Source organism: Lissotriton helveticus, chromosome 7 (genome assembly GCF_964261635.1).
Source record: "Lissotriton helveticus chromosome 7, aLisHel1.1, whole genome shotgun sequence".
Classification (NCBI taxonomy): domain Eukaryota; kingdom Metazoa; phylum Chordata; class Amphibia; order Caudata; family Salamandridae; genus Lissotriton; species Lissotriton helveticus.
This window is the reverse complement of record NC_136068.1, coordinates 1,020,598,852-1,020,626,179: the sequence shown is the minus strand read 5'-3', so window position 1 is coordinate 1,020,626,179 and position 27,328 is coordinate 1,020,598,852. Positions and strand designations below refer to the sequence as shown.

Sequence of the window (27,328 nt, the reverse complement as noted above, 5' to 3'; positions counted from 1 at the left end):
ATCAATCAAGTGGTCACCCAAAAGTGAGAGTTCAACGGTATGTGAGTATGGCTGTGATGTGTGCATGACTGAATAAAGAGGTGACAAGACAGAGCTGTGCTACTGTGAACAAACGCGACTGTACCTACAGGTGTAGAAGACAGCCTTTATTTACAAGCCATTCATAGTGAAAAACCGCCTTTTGACAATCTGAGAAATGCAAGCCCATCTAAGCCAACCACTGCAGCCACTTTCACATCCTCGCCGTGTCTGTTAAGGACACTATGCTGACTTATTTGGCAGAAAAGGTTATTGGGTCTTCAAAGCTTCTGAGTCATTCAGCCAGAAAATGCGAAATGCCAGAGGGGTAGCCATTGCTAGGATAGACCCCTCTACTAAGGAGTGATACAAAACCTGAGGAGGGTAAGTGTGAATCTTAGGATAAAGAGGCAGCAGTATTGAGGCCTCTGCAGCCTGACAATCACAAGCTACGCTATTTTCCAAGCAGTTTTACATTTTCTAATTAGTAATGCAAAGTTCTTCTAACATCATTCTAACATTTCTTCTATCTATGATGGTACTATGAAGCATTATTAAAATCAGTGGCAGAGCGATAGGCTGGTTAAATGGGTTTGCTTTCACCACCATCTTGACTCAGGGGTACAGAGCCACAGATGATCTGCATAAAAATCCTACAACTCACTGAGCCTTCTTACAGAAGTCATGGTAATCAAGAGAGCAGCCTTAAATGAGAGCTACTAAAGGGCAATCTGTTCTTCACTGTAAATAAAGAGGTTTTACATGAACGCATACCGTAAAATTAAAGACAATTTAGCAGTTGGCCGTGCAAGTGGCAGAACAAATATGAGTTTTCCGCTTCAAGCCATTCCTTAGACAACAATACCCAGGATAAGCACCATGTGAGGTTCTGCCGCACTCTGAACCCCAATGGTGTGCTTTATTGGATGATCTCAGAGCAGAGGTAGATGGTGATGTTTCTTTTGAAACTACTGGCCGCCTTTGACATGTAGGATCAGATGTTTCTGGCACAGTACTCCCTTGGTACCATTCACCTGATTTTATTATTTATGTCGTATGTTTTCGTACTGAAGAACCTCGTCTCATGAACCCCATGAGGGAAATGTCCCCTGCAGAGTGCTTGACACTGCTATAGACACTGATGAACATCAAGTGTACCTCCCTTTAACTAGGACGGCTAGTGTCCATCTTAAATACTATGAGATGACTATGAGTTGGGACAGCTGATCACAGTACAGACCTTTATACGTGAAACACTTCCTACTGAATAGTGTGTGTGTGTGTGTGTATGTCTGTGTGTGTGTGTGTGTGTGTGTGTGTGTGCGTGCGTGTGTCCGCGGGTCCGTCCGTAGGACAGTGAGTTGCCACTGAGAATAGATCACCTCAAGACAAGAGCGTACCAGCATCCTTCTCTCCCCTTCTCCCTGGATGGCACTGCTTCACCTGCAGTTCCCTACTACCTACTGCATCCAATGAAGCTGAGGCTGTTGGGTGTCTCTGATGGATCCGTAAAAGCTACAGTGGTTCACCGTACCAGTTTAATCACGCGCTCCAATGTGACAGTTTGGTTTGCAAGACGTTGTAACTGGACCAAGAAAGGCAATGGCACTGTCTCGCACGTGAAATCAAGAAGATGTATTCTCTGTCCATTCCCTATATAAGGTTTCCAGCTCAGATGAGTAGCTGAAGTGAATCTGCCGTCAGGGGAACTCTTATGGTGCGCCTCCAGCCACCGTGGATTTTGAGACACTGGAAGTATTATGAAACATACTTCCTCACCACAGAAAGATGCCTTTGGATTTGGATTTGGTTGGTTCAGTCCAAAATGTGAAGTGTAGCACATCTGTGTGTCTGCTTAGCCTGGCACCAGCTCTCACAACTTCAGCATTTAAGTTGGCACCGGAGACCAGACTGCCAGCTCACCTGTCACTTCTTCATAGCTCTGTGCAGCCACTCAGCTGAAGTATTGGACCACATCAAGGACTCCACATACCTACCCTCCTTAGAAGTTAGGGACAGACAATAGATCTGACAAAAGGTCTGCACTTCCAGCGACCTGAGAAGAAAGATGTCATCTCTGCTCGCTAAGAATCATCCTGAATACCCTAGAAAATTACAATACAAGCCTGCACTTCACAAAACCTAAAACCATGGATAAAAAATCAGACAAGACTCTCCAGCCTTTATTGCACTTGAAAATAACATCCCAATGTTCGTGAACAATGCTAAAAAGAGCATGGCTAAATATCGGTAGAATTACATTGCTAAATCCTACATAGTAAGCCGGTTAAAAATGCTCTCAGACTCCAAATAGAGCATTTTTCCCCTTATAAAAAGATTTTTGAGAGGAACCATTTGTACCTTTCAGGATAAAATGCACTTATATCCTCACTGAAGGAGCAAACTTCATGCGCTTTGCCAAGTTATTTGGACTCCTGCTATTTCAACACTGCTTGGCCTAATTTGATATACATACCTCCAATCCTCCACCTTTCCATGAGGTGGAGGGCCTCCATGGGTTTTCTTGACTTTTTACATATCTGGCTTTTTGCTCCACTTTCCTTGTGACTTCCTGTTGGGAGAGGGGGGTTCAATCGTCAAGTAGCAGGTAAATCGGTGGGTTCAGACCTGAAAAGAGGCATATGGTTAATGGGTACTATGTGACAATAACTTTTATTTATTTAATGCATCTTTAATCTACATATACTTATTTCCTTTATGCATCTATATACCTTCCATGTGCGTGAATCTATATATTTATTACTTTTCTGCTAATTCAGCATATCCAAATTCATTTCCCTATTTCTCACCCTATACCTCTCTCAATATATCCTCTACCTCAACTCTCTGACTCATCTCAAACCTAGTTCTACTACTCTTTACAATGCCCTATCCTATTTCGTACCCTATACCCCTATTAACATCTTTAATCTTCATATACTTAGATCTTTTATGTATCTATATACTTTCCATGTATTTATTACTTTTCTGCTAATTCAGCATATCCAACTATTTCTCACCCTATACCTCTATCAATATATCTTCTACCTCAACTCTCTGACCCATTTCAAACCTCTACTACTCTTTACAATGCACTACCCTATTTCTCACCCTATACCTCTATCAATATATCCTTTACCTCCACTCTCTCATTCATCCCAAACCCCATACCACTACTATTATCCCCAAAATAACCCTTTCTAGACTCTTTCCTACTCTACCCCTCCTAGCATCATCTCATACCTCTTTTACTATACCGATCCCCCATAACAAGCCTTTCTAAACCCTTCCCTCTGACTCTTCCCGTCCACATCCCTATTCCTCCCCCCAAGCCTCCTCCTACTGCTATGACTGCCAAAACAAAAACAACAAAAAGTCTAAATCCTTCCCTCTTCTATCCCTCCACTATCCTTTTCAATCCAAATTACAGACTAACATGCCACTCATATTTCACTATACTAATCCTTTTTTGGTTCCAGAGTAGCGTGCTAATCGCCGAAAAAACGCTTTAACACCTCATCAGGGATAGCAAGCGCTATATAAATGCAAACCTGTTCCTATCCCTCCGCTACCCTTCTCGATGCAAATAACTGACTAACATAAACCCCTAAAATTACTTTCATATGTCACCATACTAATTTACCACTAATCCTTTACAGGTTCCGGAGTAGCGTGCTACTCACCAAAAAAGCACTTCAACACCCCATCAGGGGTAACAAGCGCTATATAAATGCAAACCTTTTTCCCTCTTCTACCCCTTCACTAGTCTTCTCAATCCAAACAACTGACTAATATCCACCACTCAAATATCTTTCATATTTTACTATACTAATTCAACACTAATCGTTTATGGGTTCCGGAGTAGCGTGCTACTCACCAAAAAAAGCACTTCAATACCCCATCATGGGTAACAAGCGCTATATATACTCGCCGAAAAAGCACTTCAGCTCCTCGTCAGGGGTAGTAAGCGCTATATAAATACAATTACAATACAATAACAGGCAGTGAGTAGGCAATGAAGTGATGACAGGCAGTGAATAGGTGTGTGTGTGTGTGATGTCACAAGTAAAAGGGAGTAAGAAAGTTCTGGTATCACGAGTGCAGATGCATGGAGATGTTTCTAATGTTACAAGTGACAGTCTGTGAATGGGCAAGGATGTCACAAGCGGCAGGCAGCGAATGGGTCGGCATTGTACCGAGGTCACAAGTGATAGTAAGCGGGCCTAACGTCACAAGTCACAGGCAGTGAGCAGATCGGAAAACACAGTGGCAGGAAGTCAGTGAGTTCTGATGTCTCAAATGACAGACAGTGGGCAAGTCTTATGCGATTTGTGACAGGCAATGAATAGGAAAACATGGGTCCCAGGGTCACAAGTGAAAAACAGTGAGAGATTTATGTTGCAACAAGTGATAGTAAGTGATGTGACGAATGACAGGCAGTGACTGGGTGTACATGAGAACTGATGTCACAAGTGACAGGTAGTAAGCGCTTATTGACAGGCAGTGAAAAATAAAAGCCAATAAGAGGTTTGTGATATAACAAGTAATAGGCAATGAATGGCATCCGTCCAATTTCTGGGTAATTTAGGACACCTGGGTGCGCGCTCTCTGAGTCTGTTAGTAATACCTCATTCCGTAACTAGGCCCTGGGTGACATCTCGTCTGTCCCTCAGCGTCCCATTACAGCTCCACCTATCCCCGCTGGCGGCACGTGCTCCCGTCATTAGCTATGTTCCTGTCCACGTTACGCTAGTTCCGGGAGGCACGCGCTGCCTCTGGCTCGGGGTGTTATTGATTCTCCACCTGCCGTCCCTCCACTGAATTTAATGATCCTTCCTGGCTCCCTGGCCCTCTCCGAAGAGCAGGGGCCGGCGGTGCGGACAGGAGTGAGCTTCTCTGGGAGCGAGGCCAGGCCCCCCAGCGGCATCATTAGGATGGTCGATGGCGCGCGCTTAGTATTCCGGCCCAGGCCAGCAGCCGCGCTCGCGCCGGTGCGCGTGGAGCCGAGCGCGCTGCTGCGCGAGAGACGGCGCGGCGCGTCTGTAAATATTGTTCTCGGAGCCTTCTCGGTGTGTTCACACAGATTGGATTCAAACACTGACAAGCTAATTATACAGCGTAAGGCTGTTTATGAGGCGCTGACGGCTCTGACACGGGAATCCCTGCCCGCAGCTCAGTCATTAGTTTATTTTGTTTCTCTCTCTTTTTCTTTACAGCTGATTACCCCTCATGCAATCCGAGTACAGACTCCTCCCCGACACATCCCCGGCGTGGTGGAAGTCACTCTGTCATACAAGTCGAAGCAGTTCTGTAAAGGAACGCCCGGACGCTTCATCTACACAGGTGAGTGTTCCTTCACTGCACACACAAGGCTGGGGCTTCCTGTGGGTTATCTGCACTGCCGAAAGAGAGGCGTCCTAGAGGTGACCCCTATTGTACACACATCCTGTTGCATTGTAGTTCCATTGGGGAGCGTCTCGTGACGAGGTTTCAACGTGTATTTGCAGGTGCATAGCATGCTACTCCGTCAGCAGTGTGAGTGTGTCATCTTAAGGGGCCACGAGCAAGAAACATGTTGGAAGACCCTTTTCGAAACAAACTAGACGTTTCTTACCCATTTTCTGCGAATTCAATCCCCGTAATGCAAAACAATATTGAATGATATGTTAAAAAAGTTGAAACAGAGAAATAGGCTGAAGTGAGATTGAGAAAAGGTTTGGGGGTCCTGGGCAGTTGCCTACTTTGGCCAACCCTTAAATAAGCTCTATCCTTGAAAATGCTATGGTTAAAGAGTGTGTCTCTATCCTGTGACCTACATTAGTAGTGTTTCATTTCATGCTTGAAGTCCATTGTTTCATTCTTACTGTGATTTGTTGCTGCTCTGAGAGATGAGGCTGAAATAAAAGTGAGTGAGGAATAGGATGTGTAAGCATTAAAGCAGATAGGAAGAGTGTCTGATTGCATTGTGTTCTATGTAGGAAAGGACTACGTGCTGTGCATGTGTGGCAGTGGAAGCTCAACCCATTTCACCACAAGCATGCAACTGAGCAGACACAACTGCTTTAGGAAACGTATCTGTGATCGGAAGAAGGTCACTCAGTGGATATCCTCGCCCCCCATTTATTGGGTACACCCAAAGCCTGAAAATGCAATTGTCACACTATTTCACCGTTCAATACACACCCGCCTAAATCTGCTTACCAAGACCCTAGTCCCTAGTCAAGTAATCTCCCCTTCAAACCACTCCACAATTTAACATCACAGTAGAAGGATATGGTAGTAAGATGTCACACACATGACCTATGGACACTAAATGGACAAGGCATGGGGGGGGGGAGGGTAAAGGGAATGCTATTGTGTTAAACAGTTGAAATTATACTTTTAGATCTGTTGAAGTAAATAATTTTACTGACATGGGGCACAGTGTGACTATAACACCAGTACTCTTATATGATGCTCAAACCACACCAAGAAGGACAGCTCATGTTTAGGATATATGACTGTGAGCGTATAGAGCAATCCTTCATTATAAATGAATGCACACTGAATATACTATGAACACTGTTTATGGAAAATGCAAATAAAATGTGTTTAGAAAAAGTGTTTCAGGAAGCTTATGAGAATAGACACGGTCAGCAAGCATGCATATTCATGCCATCCCACATTGAGTGAGAACGGCCCCTTGGGGAAGTATGCTTCCATTTACCATAGTGAATCGCCAGTGTTCCTACAATTGTGGACGAGGAGCAACTCATGTGAATGGGTATTATTACACAAGCTATACTATATGCCAATGCATCGCCACTGGAATTCTGCAATTCTGCGGCGTATTCTGCATAATGTAAGGATTTGCAGCATATGCCACATAATCCATCATCTGCCTGCGTAATCTGCAGTGTTTAATGTTTCTAGCTCAAACAAAATAAAACTTATTAAAAACGTGGCAAGTTATGTTCCCGCGCAGTGGAAGATCCTTCGCAAAGTTTGACTAGTCATTCTTTCAATTGCTTATTACTACATTTTTTAGTGTTGAACACGTACTAAAATGAAATCTTTGCCCAGACAGTGTTTCCATGAGTAAAAATGACAACATAATTAATGAATAGTATCACAAAATGTGCCACATTATACTGCATAATTTGCCTTTACTTGTCACATAATTTAGTCAACACTGCTCCATAATTTGGTCCTCCACAGCTGATAATTCCAGTGGCCCTGACTGTATGAATAGTAGATAGGCAAACCATGCAAATGTTGATTATGCAACCAGCAGTATGTTTCCTCCCTGAGTAAAGAGTGTTAGTGTAGTTCCAGTGGTCATTTCAGTTGTGCATTGATTTCACAGCAAGCATGGGTAATCTAAGAATACATTTGAATTCAGATGAGGTTAAATCAATCAAATGATGATGAAATAATAGTACAATTATGGCTGTGGCATGGTTTATCCCGATGTGTACCTAAACACTGATTGGGCCACCCACAAGAATAGTCTTTCAAACATGTCTGAAGCTTTCCATTTGCAGGGCTGTGTGTGCGCAGTTGCACTTATGCTCAGGTTGGCATTTCTAAACCTTTAGCCAGTGCTGAGTGGGCCGTTCCCTACCACTAGGATAACCCTATGGTAAGCACTGAGGGGTGGGGAATGTGGTAGGGGAAAGGCAGGGGAGGTACGCATGTGTCCCCTGCCCATGTAGTGAATAATCCCCATGTGGGTTTCCCTACCTATGCGGTCTGCTCTTCCCTGGGTCAACATGGGGGAATTGCTGAATGACTTTTAAACAACAGTTTTAGCTTACAACAGGGAGTAGCCTCATGGTGTTTTCAAACATGTTTTAAGCACGCCATTGCAGGCCTGTGTGTGCGCATTCGCACTTATGCTCAGGTTGGCCTTTCAAAATCATTGGCGAGTGCTGTGGGTGCCTTTCACTAACACTAGAGCACCCTGAGGGTGAGCACTGCGGAGTGAAGCAAGTGATAGGTGAAAGGCGGGGCAGGTACACATGTGGGTTCCCTGCCCAGGTAGTGACGACCCCCCCCCCCCCATGTGTGTTTTCACTACCTATGAGGTCTTCTGTCCCCATAGGTTTACATGGGGTAATGGCTGAGATTACACTAAGCTGCAGTAGTGGCTTACGTTGGAGCAGCCTCATGTTGTTTACTATCATTGGATTCACAATGACAAACCCTCTCTCTCGGTAAAGGTGGATTTGTACTTAATAGCTTAGAAATGCCACTTCTAGAAAGTGGGCATTTCTCTGCGTTAAACTCTTTTTTTGTGCCTTTTAGTTTGACTCCAGTTCACACTGGAGGCTGAAGGAGCACATCTGTGCATTCCCCAGAGACAGCCATAAACATTAGGCATGCAACTGGAATGACAGACCTCTGCCATTTTAGGACTTGGCTGGATAGATTGGGGTGAGATGGTTTGACACTTGGCCTCTGGGAAGCCAGATTATGGCCCCATTAAAGATTAAGATCTGCGTTCCAAGGCTTCATGGCAGAACGGACTGACATTTTGGGGCGACGTGTGGGTCAAATGGGAACCCTCTGAGCCACCCCCTACTTCAAAGGGACACTGCAGTATGACTACTGGTGCCATACTTCAGCAGAGCAGAGATACGGTTTTGGCGACCTGGGACCAGACATCCTGGACTGCATTGTGCACACTGTCCGAGGAATCTATTGTGCACAAGGAGGATATGGTCATTGGAAGGCACCGTGCACCCTGCTTGAATAGTGGCTGGCCTGGGCCGTCTACCTGCTGGTGTGTGACCCCTTGAAGTGTGCTTTCCAAGGGCTTGTTGGCTTGCCCCCTGTTCTCCGTGGAGGTCTCAGGGACATCATAGACCTCCCGTGAGAGAGCAACACGGTCTACATGTTTCACCTGGACAGTGGTGCCCTCTCAAGTGCCTACTTCTTCTGCTGGATCCTTACTGCAGCGCGGTCTGAACGTGGATCTAAGTATTGTGCCTGGAGATCGGATTGCCTTGTGCGGAGTCCCCAAACTGTGCCTGCATCTAAGGAGTGTGGCCCCTGCATCGTGGGGCCTCATCACGCACAAGCGTCTCCGTGGTGAGTGAATTCACCGGTTGCAGGACTGTGTGTTTGAGACTGGATTGTATGGTGCGCATCGTATCATCGTGCACCAGACATTGTGCCTCATTCCAGGGTGGTATGCCAAACCTGACCGTGGGTTGATTGTAACCAGATTGTCTGGTGCAACTTGTATCACTGCGCACTTGATGTTGTAACTCATTCCACGGAGGTACAGCAAACCAGACGGTGGGTTGATTGTAACCGGATTGTCTCGTGCGACTCGTATAATCGCGCATCAGATGTGGTGCCTCATTTCCAGGGAGGTACAGCGAACCCGACCGTGGGTTGATTGGGACTGTATTGTCTGGTGCTACTCAGATCATTGCGCAACAGACGTTGTGCCTCATTTCCAAGGAAGTACGGAGAACCCAACTCATGGTTGATTGTGACCGGATTGTCTGGTGCAACTCAGATCAATGAGCACCAGACTTTGTATGACACTTCCTGTGGGGTGCGTGGACAGCTGCACTCCCCATTCACTAGGTGTTCCGTTTTGCCCTCAGTGTGACAAATCAACTTCCCTCTCCCCCCCTTGCCTGGCAACTTCACGTTGCCAGGTAGTATTGCCCGGATCAGGCCTGGGTTATGAAAGTAAATGTTTGGGCTGAGGAATACTTCTGAAAGCGATCAGAACCAGGTTGAGAAACTTCATGACTCTCCTGTGCTTTGCAGAACTGGGCTGGTGCCAGAAGGCAAAATGAGGGATCCCTTGATTGAAATGGGACAACCTCTAGCCCATTTCTGCTCCGCAGAAAGTGGTTGAACTTCCTGAGTGGTGGCCAAACACCCATTTGTCGACTGTACCTCGTTACCCTGATAGTTACTCCAGCCTGCCCCCCCGGGCACCTGACTAATTGTGACTCCGACCTTAAACCGTTATAATAAGGGCTGGAGGTTTTGGCTTTAACCTGTGGGCAGAGTAGTGGGGTGTAACTGAGAGGTGTGGGATTGTGCCATGGGGTCTGCATTCATATTATCAACTGACGTGCCAGATATCATTTGCACTGCGTTACAGTGCCAAGTGTGTGTGTGTGCGAGTGTGCTTCATACTGACTTGCTGATATCCTTTGCACCATGTCATGGTGTTGTGTGCATAAATACAGCCTGCTAATAGTTACCTCACGCAGCAGTGTTGTTTTACTGGTTTGTTTCATTACCTAACGAATGCTCCGTTCTGACATTGGTTTTATCCGTGTAGCCTTGGCCCACGGTGCTACTGACAAGTATGGTAAATTAATGTATGTACACATTGCGGGTATCGTTATGACCTGTGATGCACCCTATAAATGCGTGGATTTGAATTGTGTTAATTGCCAGGGTGGGCCTGTTCTGACAACAGGCTCACCTACTGAACCTACATAAGGGTGCTGGGGGTAACTGTTGGGCCTAATACTTCTAGTAATATTTCCAAGTGTGATTTATGCCCAGCAATACATGCTGTTCATGTAGTGTTAATTAATGTATGTGTTGAATACAATCTTTATTTACATACATCCTGTGTGAAGCCTCTTTTATGACGCTCAGTGTATTTATTGTGTGAGAGTGCTGTGTCAATGCTTTACACATTTCCTCTGTGATAAACGTGACTGCTCAGTGCCCCGCTAACCAAGGAGGAGTGCAGGTTATACAGTGAGTGTAATTTCTTAACCCTGACAGGAGTGGTAGGTTCTGCCTGGCTTGGGCATCATCCGAGGAAACCAGAAAGTTAGAGAAAGTGGGAGAGGTGTGGCGCCGCGGCCAGGGCGACTGACGCTGGAATCTGGGGATCAGGGTTCGATCCCCGGCTCCGGCGGCAGGTTAGCCCAGCACCATGTGACTCTGGGCAATAGCTTGCTTAATCTTCCCGACGGCCCCCAGCGCCTAGAGACCCTTACGGGTGATTGTGCGCTTTACAAATGTGGATTATAAAGTTACAAGTTCCAACAATGAGGTTCTCAAGAGTTCTGATTTTCAAATTGTTTCTTTTTTGTCTCTGGATGGATCGTGTATTGTAAGCAAGTTCTTTAGATTATCTGGGAGCTGAAGGCTTAGTCTTGTACATGTGTGTTTAAATTTGGACATTTATTTTCACATAGTTTCCCAAAAAGTTGTTTAGAAGGGTGTTGGCAGAAGATGTAAAGATGATAGGGTGAGAGCCACGTCTGACTGGTCTATACGGCATCAGGTAGTGACCGACGGGCTGGCATCAGAGTTCAATGTGTGGGCCAATCTTTCAGCAGTTTGTAGGCATGTTTTATGGTCTACTGGACTAGTTTTTACTGTTGAATTTCCTGATATTAAAACAAAATTTGCCCTGCAGCAAGCTCATATCAATACATTATTCCATACTCTGCAAAACACGTATACAGCATGTCAGTACACGTTCAAAATGTCCCCAATTTTCAAACGTGGACCACTTTTTTAGCTTTCGAATTCACTATGGTGGGCCACATTTAATTTGGTGCCCATGCCTATTTTCTGTCTCAGCCTAGACGAGAGATGAGTGCAAGCATTTGGTTGTCTATGGAGAGGTCTTTGAAGGATCTGAAGGTTTAATATTCCTTTTTTGATTGAGCATGATTTTCTAGTAGGATGCTTAGTTGCGTAATATGGATGGTGAAGTGGTCAGTCCAGTCAAGGGGTATTGATGGCTTCCATTGGATTGTTGGTAATATTGAGAAGTCAATGTTGAGGATGTGGCCTTTGGGGGTGTCTTGGTAGTGTGACATGCTGTTCCACGTTAACTGTGTTGATGAGGTTGAGGATGGTGTCTCTTGTTTTATTTTGAGGTTGTGTTGTCTTTGCAAAGTCACCCAAGAGGGTAGTTTGGCAAAGAGTTCTGAGAATTTACAAATAAAGCCCTTGTTATGCCTGTGAGACCTTTTGAGATGGAAGGTGGCTGAGAGTGGGAAATGGCATGTGAACAGCTCCACAGAGTTGAGTGTTCTTTGCTTGCCTAGGGTGCAGAACCAGAATGACTTATAGATGACAGTGAGGCCTCTTCTCGTATGCGTGTAGTCCACATGATGGATGCTTTAGCCCATGGGAAGGAGGACATCCAGGATGTGCGAGGATGCAGGGGTGAACCATGTTTCACAAAATGTGCCACAATACACAGCATAATTTGTCTTATCTTGCGGAATAACTTATTCAAACCTGCAGCATAATCTGGTCCTCCCCTGCATAATTCCAGTGGCCATGACAATATCACAGGGGCTGTTTGTATGACAACTTCTATGAAGGTTAGCTGTAAAATGTTTGGCTCACGTCCCCCAACCCTTCTCTAATTCTGCTATTGACTCTTCTCTCTATAGCATGCTACTTCCAACTGCCTCACATTCTCTACACAGGTTACTCACCAGATTCTTCAACACAAAACGTCCATACAGATATCTGTCTTGTACATAAATGAACAAATGAATATTAGAAACTCTGAAGCACATAAGGTCTATTTGGTAACAAACCCAATTCTGCAGTAAAGACTGCGCAGATTGAATAACATGGACACACTACTGGTTTACCAGCATTAGAACTTCTGTTATACATAATCCCTTGAGAAATTCAGAATTATTACCTGTATAAGGGTTAGGCAGCGAAAGGTTAAGAAGCTTATAGACTAGTGGCACTAAACATAGATGGGTGTTTCTAATAGGGGAGCTGTGGTGTATTTAGAGAAATGGGAGTTTGAAATAGGCAAGTTGCACTGTACATGCCTTGACAGCGGCATCCTGTAGGTTACCTGCACTGTGTTTAGAGAAGCTCTGATGTTCCTAGCGGTCAGCTTCACTTTATAAAGAAGAACTGAAACCCCATATGAATGTTCTGCAGTGAGAGAGAGAAGAGAGACAGAAGAGAGAGTGAGTGAGTGTTAAGTTTGGGACCTGCAGATGAGCTGCACTACGTGTAGAATACAAATTCTAATAGGTTATTTGCTCCTTATATGGAGGTTCTGGAACTACTTCTCGGTGATATGTTCTGTATTTGGGAGGTTAATTGGAGTCTATTTAATAATTACCCGCACTGTAGCGAGAATAGTTCTTGTCTTCCTGTAGGATACATGAGTTTTGTATAAAAGATATACAGCTTTATGATGTGCATAGAGGCATCTAATAGTTTGCCTGCCCTGTGTATATAATGATTGTTATAGACGCCAAGCATGATGGACATGGCTTCTTAGCAATCTCATCTGCATTTTGCAATCAAGTAGCTTTACCACCGAGAAATGGCCCTCTGTTTTTATAATGGCTAAGAAACACAAAAAGTATATGCCACGGGCAAGGAGGAGCAAGCCACTGTTCTCTTTCCTGGAAGCACTGACACCAGGAGTAAATAATGGCTGCAAAACAGGGGTGTGCATATCTCTGCCCTACAACGTACTGCTGCAGAAACCTGGTGATGGCAACATGTATTCCCTGCCCAAGAATCTGAGTGCTGCGTGTGGCAAGTCAGGACAGACTGCATCCACAGCCGAAATTAGGGCCCATACTGCAAAATGCTAGACCTATGCTGCTGATTATGCCATGTGGCAGCAGGATCTTGCTTTGGCAACTTGGCAAGTAGAGTGGAACCCACCCCCCTGATGAGCTAAAGCAGAAGGTATTGGCAAGGAATGATGACTCCAGAGTTGAGCCTCACCTGAAGTCGAAGTGGGAGATGGCTACAAGAGAAGATGGCTACTTCAGAGGGGCATATGTGGCAATCATGGGTGACAAGAGGTAACGACTTCATTTGTCAGTAAAGTGGCAGTCTGGACAAATAACTGGAGGTGCTGGGGACAGTCTGGGGGAGCATTGGAGGATGAATCCCTGCTTGGACAGATGCAAAGGGAGAGCAGGTCAGGGACTTTCAGTGGAGACCAGGAGGATTAGATCTTTCCTTTCAAGATAGACTCTTCCAGAATGTATTTCTGGAGGCCACTACAGAAACCATTACACTGAGAGATAGAGGAGGTGTAGAGGGGTACCAAACCTTTTTGATTGGAGAGATGACAATCTAGGCATTGAGTGAGGATTCAGATGCTTTTTTTAACTTTCGTTAGTAACCCTTTTGAGGTGACGTTGATTAGCTGAACAATATTGTGGGCATACAATTGGCTCCTGGTATGTTATTTGTTTTACAACCTAGTAAAACCAATACAGTTAAAGCTTAAATAAAATGGATAGACTGGCACACCTCACCAGTTATCTGCACTGTAAATAAATGGCCTGGAGTTCCGTATTAGTGACCCACAGTTTGTATACATGGGGTTGAGCCTTCATGTAGGTGACTTGCACTGAATAGATAAAAAGGACCCTGGCTAGACTGCACTGTGTATAGGAACAATGAGATGTATTGTATGTCATATGCACTGAATTTAGATGAACTGAGATTTCAAATAGTTGATCTCCAAATTTATAGAGTATTAGACCTCTTATAGGTGATCCGTATGCACTGGATATCTTATAGTGAGCAGTGCTCTATCTATAGAGGCTAGCACACTGTATATAGTTTATACACTGTATAATGGTGATCTTCCTATTAGGCGACCTGCACTGTAAACTTGCATTATATATGAATGGACTAAATCTTCCTATAGTTGACCTCTTTGAAGTATGGATGGAGCATTCTAAAGATGGTATGCAGGGTACATAGAGGAACCAGATCTCCCTCTAAGTGGCTTTTGCTGTCTGTAGGGAGGCAAATACTTCCTACATGATACGTTGTGTTATGTGAGGGGCATGGTTTTGTAAAGCGCATATTCACCATGTCACGTCTTCCTTGCAATAAGGACACAGCGCTCAACGACTTAGTTACAAAGCCTTTATTGCCTTGACCCTTCCCTATCAGTCCCTACTCTAATCTGCTCCCTTATCCTGTTTTATCCGCTCCTCCCTTTCCTGTCCCTCCCACGTCTCCACCCTCTAATGACTAGACTGCTGCTGACCCCATTACATCTCCCCTCTTCTTAAACAAATGCAAGGTAAATTATGAAATGTCTATAGTTCTTCAATCAGCCGTACTGGTCTGCGGATGGTTAGTCGAGGTCTGAGATGCGCCTCTACTGTCTCGGTTTCAGACTCAAGCTGATTCTCGGGTCTTGGCAGAGGACTGCTGGAGATTGACGTCTCCTTGGCTGGGGCTTCTGAGGGCTTGTTTAGGGCATCTTTGACTGCCGAAGTGCACTTTTGGAAATGTGATACATTTCGTGTGATCCTTTTGTTTTCAGATTCCGCGGTTATCATAGTTCCCTTTTGTTGAGTGACTATCAGGGGTTCAGCCCGATAGCGACAGTCCGTTTTCCTCTGTTGCTCTTGTTTGACTAGCACCCAATCTCCTTCCTGAATGGACGGGGCTTTGGCTCTCCGCCGGGCATCAGCATAGACCTTCATCCTTTCCTTGTTCTTGCGATCAGTGTCAGCAATGTCATCAGGCGCCCCGTCAGGTGTGTGAGACTGTTGCGCATTCTCCAAAGTGGGTATTCTGGTTCGTATGGGTCGCCCCAGCATGAGGGTGGCAGGGCACTTGCCGGTGGTCACATGGGGAGTTGTGCGATTTGCCCGTAAGACTTTATTCAGGGCAACTTGCGGATCCTTCTTGTCGAGGGCCGCCTGTTGAAGTGTTTTTTTCAGAGTGGCCATGAATCGTTCAACCATTCCGTTAGCTTGCGGCCACAGAGGATGGATCTTACGATGCTTAAAATTAAGATGTTTAGCAAATTCTCCTAACTCTTGACCGTTGAACGGTGGTCCATTGTCTGTTTTAACTTTTTTCGGTATGCCCCAGGAAGCAAATACTTCATCCAGGACAGCGATGGTAATGGCAGCGTTGGTGGACGAGACAAACTGTGCAATAGGAAATCTTGAGTATTCGTCCATGATGACTAGAACATATTTTCCCGATTGAAGAGGCCCAAAGAAATCCAGAGCGATATCTTGCCAGACGCCACTGGGTAGTGTGGACATTTGAAGGGGAGCTGGGGGTTCTCCCTGGCTCACCAGTTGGCATTGAGGGCAGTCCTTGAGGGTCAGTTCGACCATCTGACCCAAGAGCGGGAACCACACTCTCTCTCGGAGCGCTCTTTTAGTCGCCACCACTCCACGATGTCCTTCATGCGCGAGATTGATTACACCTTGGCGGAGTTGCATGGGGATGACTATTCTTTGGTCTCGGAGCACAAATCCATCCGTTGTGATAGATAGCTCATCTTTTACGTGCTTAAATGCACTCAGTTCTTGCCTTTCACCCGGATCTCTGTTTTCATCATCATTGGAGTATCTCCAGGTATTCGTTTGCAGCCGATGTTTCACTTGTTGCAGGACATCATCTTGAACGGTGGCTGCGTAGATGGCTTCCAGTGGGACAGCCGGTGGCTTGGCTTGGTCGACCACAAAGTGGTTATATTCCTCCGCAAGCGACGGTCCTGATTCACATGAGAGTTTGGGATGTCTAGACATATAATCGGCAGGGTTGGCTGACTTCCCGGGTTTGTGTATGATGGTGAATGTATACTCCTCAAGACGCAGGCCCCATCGTTCCATCCGGGGAGGCATCTTTGCTCGTGGGTTGCCGATGATGGTGACTAGTGCCTGGTGATCTGTGACCAACGTGAAATGCTTGCCATACACGAAGATGTGGAAGTGTTCACAGGCCCAGACGACGGCAAGGTTCTCCTTCTCAGGTTCAGAGTACGCCCTTTCTGTGTCGGTCAGACTCCTGCTGGCATACACAACAACGTGCCTCTGATCGGTGTCATGATCAAACTGCGCAAGAATGGCTGCTAGGCTAACAGGGCTGGCGTCAACCGTGATTTCTGTTTTCCTCTTGGGATTAAAGTAGGCTAAGCTGTCTGCAGATTCAACAGCTGTCTTGATCTCTTGAAAGGCTTGTTCACATTGTGGAGTCCACTGGAATGGCTGCCCTTGCTTGGTGAGATTGCGCAACGGGTAGTTGATTGTGGCATAGTCTCTTATGTATCGAGCACAGTAACTCGCCATTCCTAGAAAAGACCTTACATCACCAACATCCTGCGGGCTTTTTGTGTCATTCAGTGCTGCTACTTTCTCAGGGTCTGGTTTCATCCCTGCTCCATGAAAATATGTGTTCAAAGAATTTCAACGTGGACTTGTGAAATTAGCATTTCTCTTTGTTCAGAGTGAGATTGGCATCTAGGAGGGCGTGACAGACTCTATCTAGTGCCGTGCCATAATCTTGCACTGTTACACCATACACTAAGATGTTGTCGCTGTAATTTAGTGCATTTGGAATGTGGTGAATTGTCTTTCTTATGGTTTCTTGGAATATCTCCGCGGCAGAGGAGACTCCGAAACTGAGCCGCTTATATCTGAAAAGTCCAAGATGCGTAGCAAAAGTAGTGATGTATCGTGACTTTTCATGTAACTCAAGCTGGTGGTATCCTTTATTAAGGTCCAACTTGGAAAAGACTTGGGCTCCATTGAGGGACGCGATCATATCACTCATATGTGGACCAGGATGACGCTCTCGCTCAATGGCGGTATTTGGTACCCTCATGTCCACGCAAAGGTGCACTTTGTCTGGAGTACCCTTTTTTGGCATGATCACTACTGGTGAAACCCAAGGAGTGGGTCCGTGTGTTCTCTCAATGATGTCAGCCTGTAACAGTTCTTGCAATTCATCCTCCACAGCCTTCTGGAGGTGAAACGGGACTCGCCTATGATGCTGAGCAATGGGAGTCACCTGCTCATTGATGTGTAAGCGTACTTGACACCGTGCCATCTTCCCGAGTCCAGTGAACAACTTGGGAAACTTGTGGATGATGTCTGGGTCGTCATTTACTCGATAGAGAATCTCTACTAACCGGAGTTGTTCAGCGGTGGGGAGGCTGAGGAGACAGTCCGCTTCTGGTCCTTCGATCACATGGATGTGAGCGGGTACAGTGTGATCCTTGTGAGTGAGAGTGGTTGCAAACTTCCCTAAGCATGGAAGTGGCTTTTTAGACATCCATGTATACACCCTTACGTGTGCTGAGCTTAATGGAGGAGTCGGCTTCATTCTCCGGTATTTGGTCACTGGGATGTAATTTAAAGAGGCGCCGCTGTCCAGCACGAACATTCTCAAAATGATTGTCTCTCCCACATTTCCGGCATTGTTGTCCGAGTGCGGGACATGCATCAGTGTGAGGGAAATCGTAGCCGCACCGGTAGCATTTGAGCGGACGTTCCCGTCTCCTGTCTCTTCTGATGGAGCCATGCCGTCTACGACCTGTGTGTGGGTGGTGGATTTTGGGTCGTGACGTCCTCTGTCCGTCACGAGAGTGTCGGCGGGTGGTGCGCGATTGAAGTCGGAATGCCTGTTCACGTTTCTCTGTGCGTCCCGCCTCCATCTTCTTGGCTTGTTCTTCTGCCTGGTCATGAACTCTGGTCATCTCTTCGCACTCTTCTAGGGTGTAGCTTTTCTTGAGAAGTCATCTTCTGAGGGATTCCTACTGGCATCCATCTTTAATGCGCAATCTGAGAGCATCTTAAGAGGAGAAGTTGTCGAATTCACAGTAGCGGGCGAGCCATCGAAGTCTTGTGATGAACGTGCTCATTGGTTCTTCCTTCTCCTGCGATGCTAGATTGAAGGTGTATCTTTCGTAGTCTACATTCTTTTTGTTCACAATCTTTTTATTCAGGGCGTCACGTACTTTGGCATATGACCCAGTATCATCGGTAGGCAATTCTTTGATGAGCTGACTGACTTCCTTTCCCACAAGGTTGCGCAGAGCGATTCATTTCTGATCATCTTCCGTCACCTGAGACCCTTGCATAAAATCTTCAAAGTCCTCAAGCCATTCTTGCCATCTGAGGCCCATTCCTCCTCCAGCCACAAGTGTGAGCGGTTCAGGAGGGCGTAAATATGAGACGCCCATCATGCCCGGTCTGTTGGTCGCAACTGGGACTCTATCTCTTGCTTTATTAGCGCTTTGTGTTTACCACCAGTCGCTTTATTGGTGGCAGAGAGCTTTCCTTACACGTTTTCTTCCTTTCCACTATACTCCTGCTGTCTCTGGGCAGGTTTGCAGCACTGAACATCAACTTCTGGGCTTGAGTTTGCTTGGGTTTGTTGAAAAACCTCCAGTCGCCTGACCTCAAAATGGCCGCTTGCTATCCCTCACAGGGGATAGGTTGAGACGCCTGACTCTAAGATGGCCGCCATCCTCGAAATCTCGTTTTCCTCGAGATTTGGCTCCCGTTCACGTTCCCCAGCTCCAACGCATGCAGGCTGGCACTCACCGGGCATGCAATCACTACGCTGGACGCTGGATCTCCCACGTGGCCTCCCGTCTTCACTCGGCAGGGCTTTCAGGCAGCAGGTACGACCGGGGTGGGCTCCCGATGTCGATACTTTTGCGCGAACAGCACACGCAACTGGGGTGGGCACCCAGTCTTCAGCGCACGACCGCGCTCGTGGTACGACACTCCACGCGGCCTCCAGGCCACGGAGCTCAGGTCAGAGTGACGCAATGCCGTCGGCTTTGGCTCTGCCGCAGCACTCACTCGGAAGGGTACGCTCGTCGCGACTGCGACTCCGGACACGCGCCACCACAGGGACAGGGTCACCAGCTTCAGGGATCAGCGCGTTTACACAGCGCAATGCATCCCACCCTTGTCGCCAGTTGTCACGTCTTCCCTGCAATAAGGACACGGAGCTCAACGACTTAGTTACAAAGCCTTTATTGCCTTGACCCTTCCCTATCAGTCCCTACTCTAATCTGCTCCCTTATCCTATTTCCGCGCTCCTCCCTTTCCTGTCCCTCCCACGTCTCAACCCTCTAATGACTAGACTGCTGCTGACCCCATTACACACCACACTGAGGTGTCATGGTACTATGTGGAGACATCACAATACCGGCCATAGATCAGATTTTTGGTTGAAGAACAGATTTATCATTTTCAACAGAGATAGAGAAACACAAGGAGTTCCTCGAAGAAGACTTCCTCCATCCTACAGGATTATCCATCCCCCTTTTACCCCTATATTTACAAGATTCTCTAGCTATATTAATGCCTGTGAGTTGAATCCTAGCCTGGTAATATCGAATGCATATTAAAGGGACTGAATTTCCAAACTGAGAATCAGGGTGGAAACAATAAACTATGTGAGATATGATTATATTTTTAGGCATTTTACATTAATACGAGCCTAACAGTGAAATTGGTGATACTACGAACCCATTGAAATCAGTTTACTTCTTTTGCAGGAAGTCCAGGATACTAATATTAACATGGAAATACTGATAAAGTGTAAATTCCAACCCTGTGAAATGAGAAAGGGAACTGGCAGAATACTGTGTAAGATCTTTAAGTGGTAAAAGACGAAATCAATGTCAAACAATGCTGGTCGTCATGGCAAGGTTGTCGTCAATGAAAATTCCCGTATGTTTCTCAACTCTGAGGGCTGAGGACAGTTTTCCACACAAGGGGGCCAGCATGCAGGATTCCCGCAAGTGAAACCTTCTGCAGTATGATGACACCACTATTGCTGGTTAGAAGGCTTTGATTGTTGGAGGACATCAACCCTTTGAACACTAGAAGTAGTTAATGTGATCGTGGTGGTGAAAGCGATCGAGTGGTCCTTTAGACTACAGACCAACTGTGTGTTTTTATTAGATTCCTTATGACTGCAATGGGATTGCCAGCAGTCTGAATTAAGAGGTAAGACATTAGCAGTTAATTAGAGGCCCCACTGTGAAAATCCAATTTGACAGCTCTAGGAGATAATTCATGGGGAGTTTTTAAATGTACACTGAGAGGACATTATAAGATGCCACCCACTTTTGACAGAAGTTCCCTGAACACTTGATTTGGCCGGGCACTACCGCACTAGCTGGTTATGTTGTGGGGCTGGTTCTCCCGTTTATAGGGTCTGCTGATTCCTGTAGCTGAGCTGTATTGAACATAGAGGGAACAAAGTCTTTCTCTCTGTGACAAACACCACCTAGAAAGGAAATGGAGTCTTTCTACAGGTGAACCACACAAGATGATGGACGGAATGTTGCACAATGGCAAAACTTTTACCCCCAGTCACAGATCTGGGTTTAATCCATCGCTATTTTGCTCACCAAGCCACCCCAGTTCAGACATGGCCTTATGCAAATCAGTCTTGACCCTGTGCCTCATGGGAACAGTCAAGCCCGAACTGCCAAGCCATGTCTTCCCTGGACCAGAATCAAGCATCCTAGGACTGATTTCTGGCTATCAGCCGTCTTCAGCCAGGATTTCTGCTAGCTTTAAAGCTCTAAAGCTCATTGTTGTCCTATATGAACTGACTATCCAGGACCACTCCCTCTTTCTGTCTGTTACCCACAACCCACAACACTACAGGTGGAAGGAAACACTTGCTGATTCAAGAGGAATAACCTGCTGATGTCTGCCATGCCTCCCTCTAAAAACACCCCTGCACCAGCCAAAACCTCTCACAGTATAACTCACTGTACATCTTACAATAGCAAAGTATGCAATCCTTCCTACAGTAAAATCTCACCCACTAAGTCTCAGAGCACCACCTCTACAAGTAACAACTCCCCACTACCTCTCATAGTGGTGCATCAAATAACTTACACAGTAATATCTCACCTAGAAATACCTTCCAATCATTTTACAATAACAGATGGAGTCTTACCCCATGTCCTATGTGTTCCATGTCATGGTCAAGATGTACCATTAATTTTCTTCCTCTTTTACCAGTGCCTCACAGGAAAACTGAGGTCCAGGCCTTAATTACATCCAGGCTGGATTATGTCAATGCTCTGTACTTAGGCCTCCCAGATTATCTATCAGGCCCCCTGCAGGTGGTTCAAAACGCTGCAGCATGTGCTATACTTATGGTAGGCCTGAGGACACATATGACCTCTCACCTGATATTCTTGCACTCGCTCCCAGTGCGAAAGAGGATACACTTTAAAGCCTTAGTCCTGGCCTTTAAGGCTTTTCACAAAATAGGGGCCCCTTACATCAGAAACAGAATTCAACATTATGCTCCTCTTAGAACCCTGATATCCTCTACCCAGCGGCTGTCGACGGTGCCAAAATTCTCTCGCTCTCTCATGGGGGGCTGCTCCTTTCAGGCGGTGGCCTCACAGCTTTGGAACAGCCCGCCGCTTTCCTTCAGACAGGTACAGGATCTCCTTAGTTTTAGGAGAAATCTAAAAATCTGGCTTTTCTAACTTCAGTAGAGAGCTTCATGTCGGTCTGTGTTTCTGTCTCTGGGTCCTTCTTAGCGCCGGGACACTCTGCGGAGTAGCCGTGCGCTTTACAAGTGCCAAGTAACATAACTTAATATTAATAATGCATTTATTTGGATTTGCAATACATGTCATGCAGGTGGTAGCTGCTTTAGAGTGCTTTTGGTACAGCCACAACAGCAATAGAATCAGAAGGAAAAGTGGTTAGCTATGTTCCTTGATATATTCGAGATTCAAATGCCATTGTGGCTCAAATGGAAATGTGTTTCTTAAGTGAAGCACTAGAATGACATAAAAAGATGATGGACGGAATGCTGAACATTGCCAAACATGCCCCCCATTACAGAGATCTGAGTCTAAATCCATCGTTGTTTAGCTAACAATTCCATTCCAGTTATACAAATCATTCTTGACCCTGCTCCCCTTGGGAACACTCCAGCCTGAACAGCCAGGCCGGTCCTCCTGACAACAAGCATCCTGGGACCGGTTTTGGGGTATCACCCCTCAACAGCCAGGCTAGCTTGAACCCACGAGCATAGTGAGCCCGGGACCCACGTCTGGGTATATACCCTTTCCACTTGGGGTGACTATAGCAACCCAAAAAAATGATGGACAGAATGTTGAACATTGTCAGACATTCACTCCCAGTACAGAGCTCCAGGCCTAAATCCATCATATTTTGCTCCCCATTCCAATTTGGACCCAGCCATATGCAAATCAGTCTTACCTTGCACCCCATTAGAACTTTCCAGCCCTAACTGCCATGCCAGGTCCTCTCTGGACTGGAAACAAGTCTCTTGGGAATGGGTTTCGGGTATCTCCCTTCGTCAGCCATGCTAACTTGAATCCAATGGCATAGTGAGCTCAAGACCCACGTCTACGCATACCATTCCCACTTGGGGTGACTATAGCAACACAAAAACATGATGGATGGAATAATGATCACTGTCAACATTCACCCTTAATACAGAGATCTGTCAACATTCACCCTTAATACAGAGATCTGCGCCAAAATTCATTGTTTTGTTGCTCACCATACCATTCCAGTTTGCACCCAGCCATTTGCAAACCAGTCTTGACCCTGCTCCCCTTGGGAACACTCCAGCCTGAACAGCCAGGCCAGGTCCTCCCTGGACTGACAACAAGCATCCTGGGACCGGTTTTGGGGTATCACCCTTATCACCCAGGCTAGCTTGAATCCACTGGCATAGTGATCCCGGGACCCCCGTCTGAGCTGGTTGATGATGGGTGATACTGATTTGCATTTGGTTGGGTCCAAACCGGGGTGGCATGGTGAGCAAAAAAACTATGGATTTATCCCAGGCCTGTGACTGGGGGTGAATATTTGACAATGTTCAGCATTCCGTCCATCATCTTTTTGTGAAGCACTAGATTGGACAAGGAATGTGGTCAGACTGAGGAGCAGAAGAAGCATGTACCTATTCACTTGCAGTTCAGGAGTGGTGCGTCTTCAATCCTCCTCAGTTCTTTAGGGAATGCGTGAAGGAAGCCTTGTATATGTAGTATTCTGTCAAGTTTTTACTCTGGAATTTCCTGAGGGCCATTGTGTCTGACCATGAAAATGGTAGGGTGGTGGACCAACGTTGACTCCTCGAAGAGGACTTCTGATTGGTCATATAATGGATGGACAAAGTGAGGCAATGCTCTCTCTTGTGTTGTTAATATGATCACCATTATTGCTTATTTCTAGTGAGTGACAGTAGAACACTGTGCAGATTTGAAGGATATTTTACGTCATTACAGATTTTAAACAGCTCTACTGGTGGATCTTTAGAAGTGTTTAGGCAGGTGCATAACTAGTTCCTCTGGTCTATTTCCTACAACTTCTTTCCTTCAGTTGATTGCTTCCTTTTTGCTCCCCTCGCCTGTCGTTTTCCTGTTTCTGCCCACCTCTCCTGCTGCAACTTTCTTTTCCTCTTCCCACTACTCACTCCAACTGTAGCTTTTCCTGACAGTTCTCCTTCAGTTGCTCTCCTTTTGCCTCACACTCATTCGATTTCACTTCTTCATCTTACCTCTCATCTCACAGCTCTCCCTTATATCTTTTACCCATTATCCGAAGTTTCTTGACCATCTCGTCTCTTGTCCTCCAACTCTCCCTCCTCACTATCACCTGCCCTGCAGCTCTGTCTTCATCTCTCACTTATGGCTATTTTGCCTTCTCATTTATCACCTTGTAGGTGTTTACCTTTCATCTGTCAGTCTTCTGCTTTTCCTCCTCTTTTTTCTTATCACCTTTCAGCTTCCTTTTCTTTCTCTCTAGATACCCTGTCACTTTCCATTTTCCTTCTCACCTCATCTCAGTAGCTACCTTTTGTACCTCCTGTTTTTTTCTTGCAACTTTTCCTTTGGCAGCTTTCGCTTCTCTTGCCTCTTCCTACAGTTCTCCCACCCTGTCACTTCTGAAGCTCATGCTTTCCCCTGCCACCTAACCTCTTGGCTCTTGCAGCTGTCCAACGCTTGCCGTCCCTCCTTGCTCTTGCCTTTCCCCATCTTCTCTCCAGCCCCCTCCCCACTTCTCCCTCTGCAGATAACCTTCACCTCTTACCTCTCCAGTGCTTTTCCTCTCGTTCACCTCTTTACTCGCAGGTCCCTTTCCCTGCTTCCAATCCTGCAGATAACTTAATTTCTTCATCTTTCCCATTGCAGCTCGACCTCCGTACCTTTACTGGCACCAACTTTTCCTCTACTTCTTTCTCCTGCAATTTCTCTCATCTCTCTCACACTGAAATTCTTCCTTGACTTTTCCAAAGCCTTTGCTTCCCTGCATAATGCTATCTAACTTAGTCCCTGAAGAGGACGTGTCAGGTAGGCACGTGCCAGAACTCCGCACACGGCCAGTAGAAGCTGAAAATAAAAGTACCTGGAGATTTCCTGCCATCAATACCAGCGCCTAGCTGTTCTTCGGCTATGACTCAGAGATCTTGTGGTCGAGCCCTGCTGGGGCCAAGGAACTTCAAAGAACAGTGTGTTCTGACAGGGAGCACAACTAATTTTATCTCTCCTTGTTGTATGTGAAGGGGCCACGCTCACAGTGCTGCTGTCTAGTGGCCTCCTTTACCCCTTTATAACACACAACTTTTAGGTGTACAATTCTGTAATTAATAAAGGAGGACACACAATGTTTCTTTTGCAACATAAATGGTTGTCATAGGTTTATTAAACAGCTATGAGTTAACTCACAAGAAACCTACGAGGTGTACAGCGCTGTGAACTGATTCATGTCAATCTGGCTTGTACCTGTCCTGAGCTACTACATTTTGTTCCAGTTTCTTTGAATCATGGCCCTGTTATGGAGCCCTTATGTCAACAAAATGAACTCCTGCACTTTTCAGAAAATCGCGACCTCTTTCATTTCACAGAAGTTTCTGATGTTGTGAGGGCCTTTGTGTTGATCCAGACTCTTCACAAGAGAGACTCCATGTGACCTATGGGTATCATCTTGCAGCCTGTGCTTGCTGCTAGGGTTCTGCTTTATGTTGGCCTTGTAACTCCTCCAAACATCTCAAGTGGTGTTTCATTATCCAGGAGAGTAGACCCAACCAGTGCTCTTCTTGTTCCCATCCCCAGGCTGTTTTGTCTGGATGTATGACATTAAAACGCATGCTTTTACTACGCATGCCTTTACATCGCAGGTTTTACAACGCATGCTGTTACAACGCATAGCGTTAAGGGGTGCTGGATAGTGAATAGTTTAATTTACTATTCCAACTCCAGTCCCCGTGGATAGTAGGGAAAGGTGTTGGATAGTAAATTAAATCCATTCCCTATCCTAGAGCGCCCCCCAGCGCAATGCGTTGTAATGAGATGGGTTGTAATAGTTGCGTCGTAAAGGCACTGCGTGGTAAAAGTTGCGTTGAAAAGGATGTTTCCCGTTTTGTCTGTGGATTCCTGAATAGTCCATAGGGACAATCTGATAGAGAATTCTAGTCACAGATTCCTTACCTTAGAATTATCTCCAGGTGTCAGACTGGGTCTAGAAACTTTTCGAGCGGTACCTCTTCATGTCAGTTGGTGGAGTTTAGCAGCTTCGCTTCTATGTCCGCGCTGGATGTTACGTGCGCAGTGCCTATATAGTCGCCACCCCAGTGCGCGGACATCAGTTCTTTTGTTTCTGAGCAAGTAGTGCAGATCCAAAAAGAGAGCTTCCTCCAGTCAATTTTTGACAGATTTTTGTCGACATTTAGTCAAATCCTTTTTTTAAGACATTGTCTCGTGGTGTGCTACAGATGTCCCCTAAACACACAGCAGGTTTCAAACCCTGTGGTGCCTTTCACTAGCAGATGTCTGTGACAGGCCCTCACTTGGTTTGCCTATGGTGCTTGGAGTGGGACAACGACTTCAAGACCTACGAGGACTGCTATGCCAGGAATCCAAAGGTGCACGGGAAAGCTCCTTGCCGACTGACGTCAGATGACCCTGCAACGTTCAAGATCCTGTTTGCATGAAAGTCCTGGGACCGCACGCGGAACAGCTCTTGATGATCATCGTGGCAACCCAATTTGTCAGGTTAGTGCCATAAAAAGAAGTCTTCGGATGAGGCTGGGGAACAATGATACCGGTTGAGGCCCCGCGGATCCTGTGTAGGAGTTTCCTGGAGCCTGAGCGACCCCCGCCTAACGCTAAAAACGAAAAAGTTTTATGAGCCATGTACCTTATAGTTGGGCAGCCAGCCTATCTGGTACGCCTTCGGGCCCCAAAGTTTTGGGAGGGGCCCCAATGGATTCCCGCCGGCTGGTCCGCAATGAGCTCCAGCTGGGTCCCATGGATCAAGTGCTGAATCTTGAGCAACTGTGCCCACGAGGCCACCACCTTCCGCGGAGCCCGCTCCTGTGCTTGTTTTGGTGAAAAGGCACACTGGAGTGCTTCAGGGGCACCTGGGCTACCCCATGGTATTTGGGCTCCTCCCGGGTCCCCCTCCAACCTCAGTCTGCCTTTCACCTCTTGCATGGCTATGGTAGGAGCTACGAATCACATCCTCTTCCGCCGATGCACCAAGAACAACAGGCGTCTCAGCTGTTTTGTGGCCAC

At 46.2% G+C, this 27,328-nt stretch overlaps 1 protein-coding gene across 3 annotated transcripts in view; it reads left to right on the top strand.

Annotated features, from left to right (window-relative positions):
- Window positions 1-27,328, top strand: part of EBF1 (EBF transcription factor 1) — a 799,867-nt gene that overhangs the window by 616,025 nt on the left and 156,514 nt on the right. For all 3 annotated transcript variants that reach the window (XM_078653725.1, XM_078653724.1, XM_078653726.1), the window contains one exon: window positions 5,235-5,361. In XM_078653725.1, coding sequence (XP_078509851.1) covers window positions 5,235-5,361 — 127 coding nt within the window. The remainder of the gene's footprint in view (window positions 1-5,234; window positions 5,362-27,328) is intronic.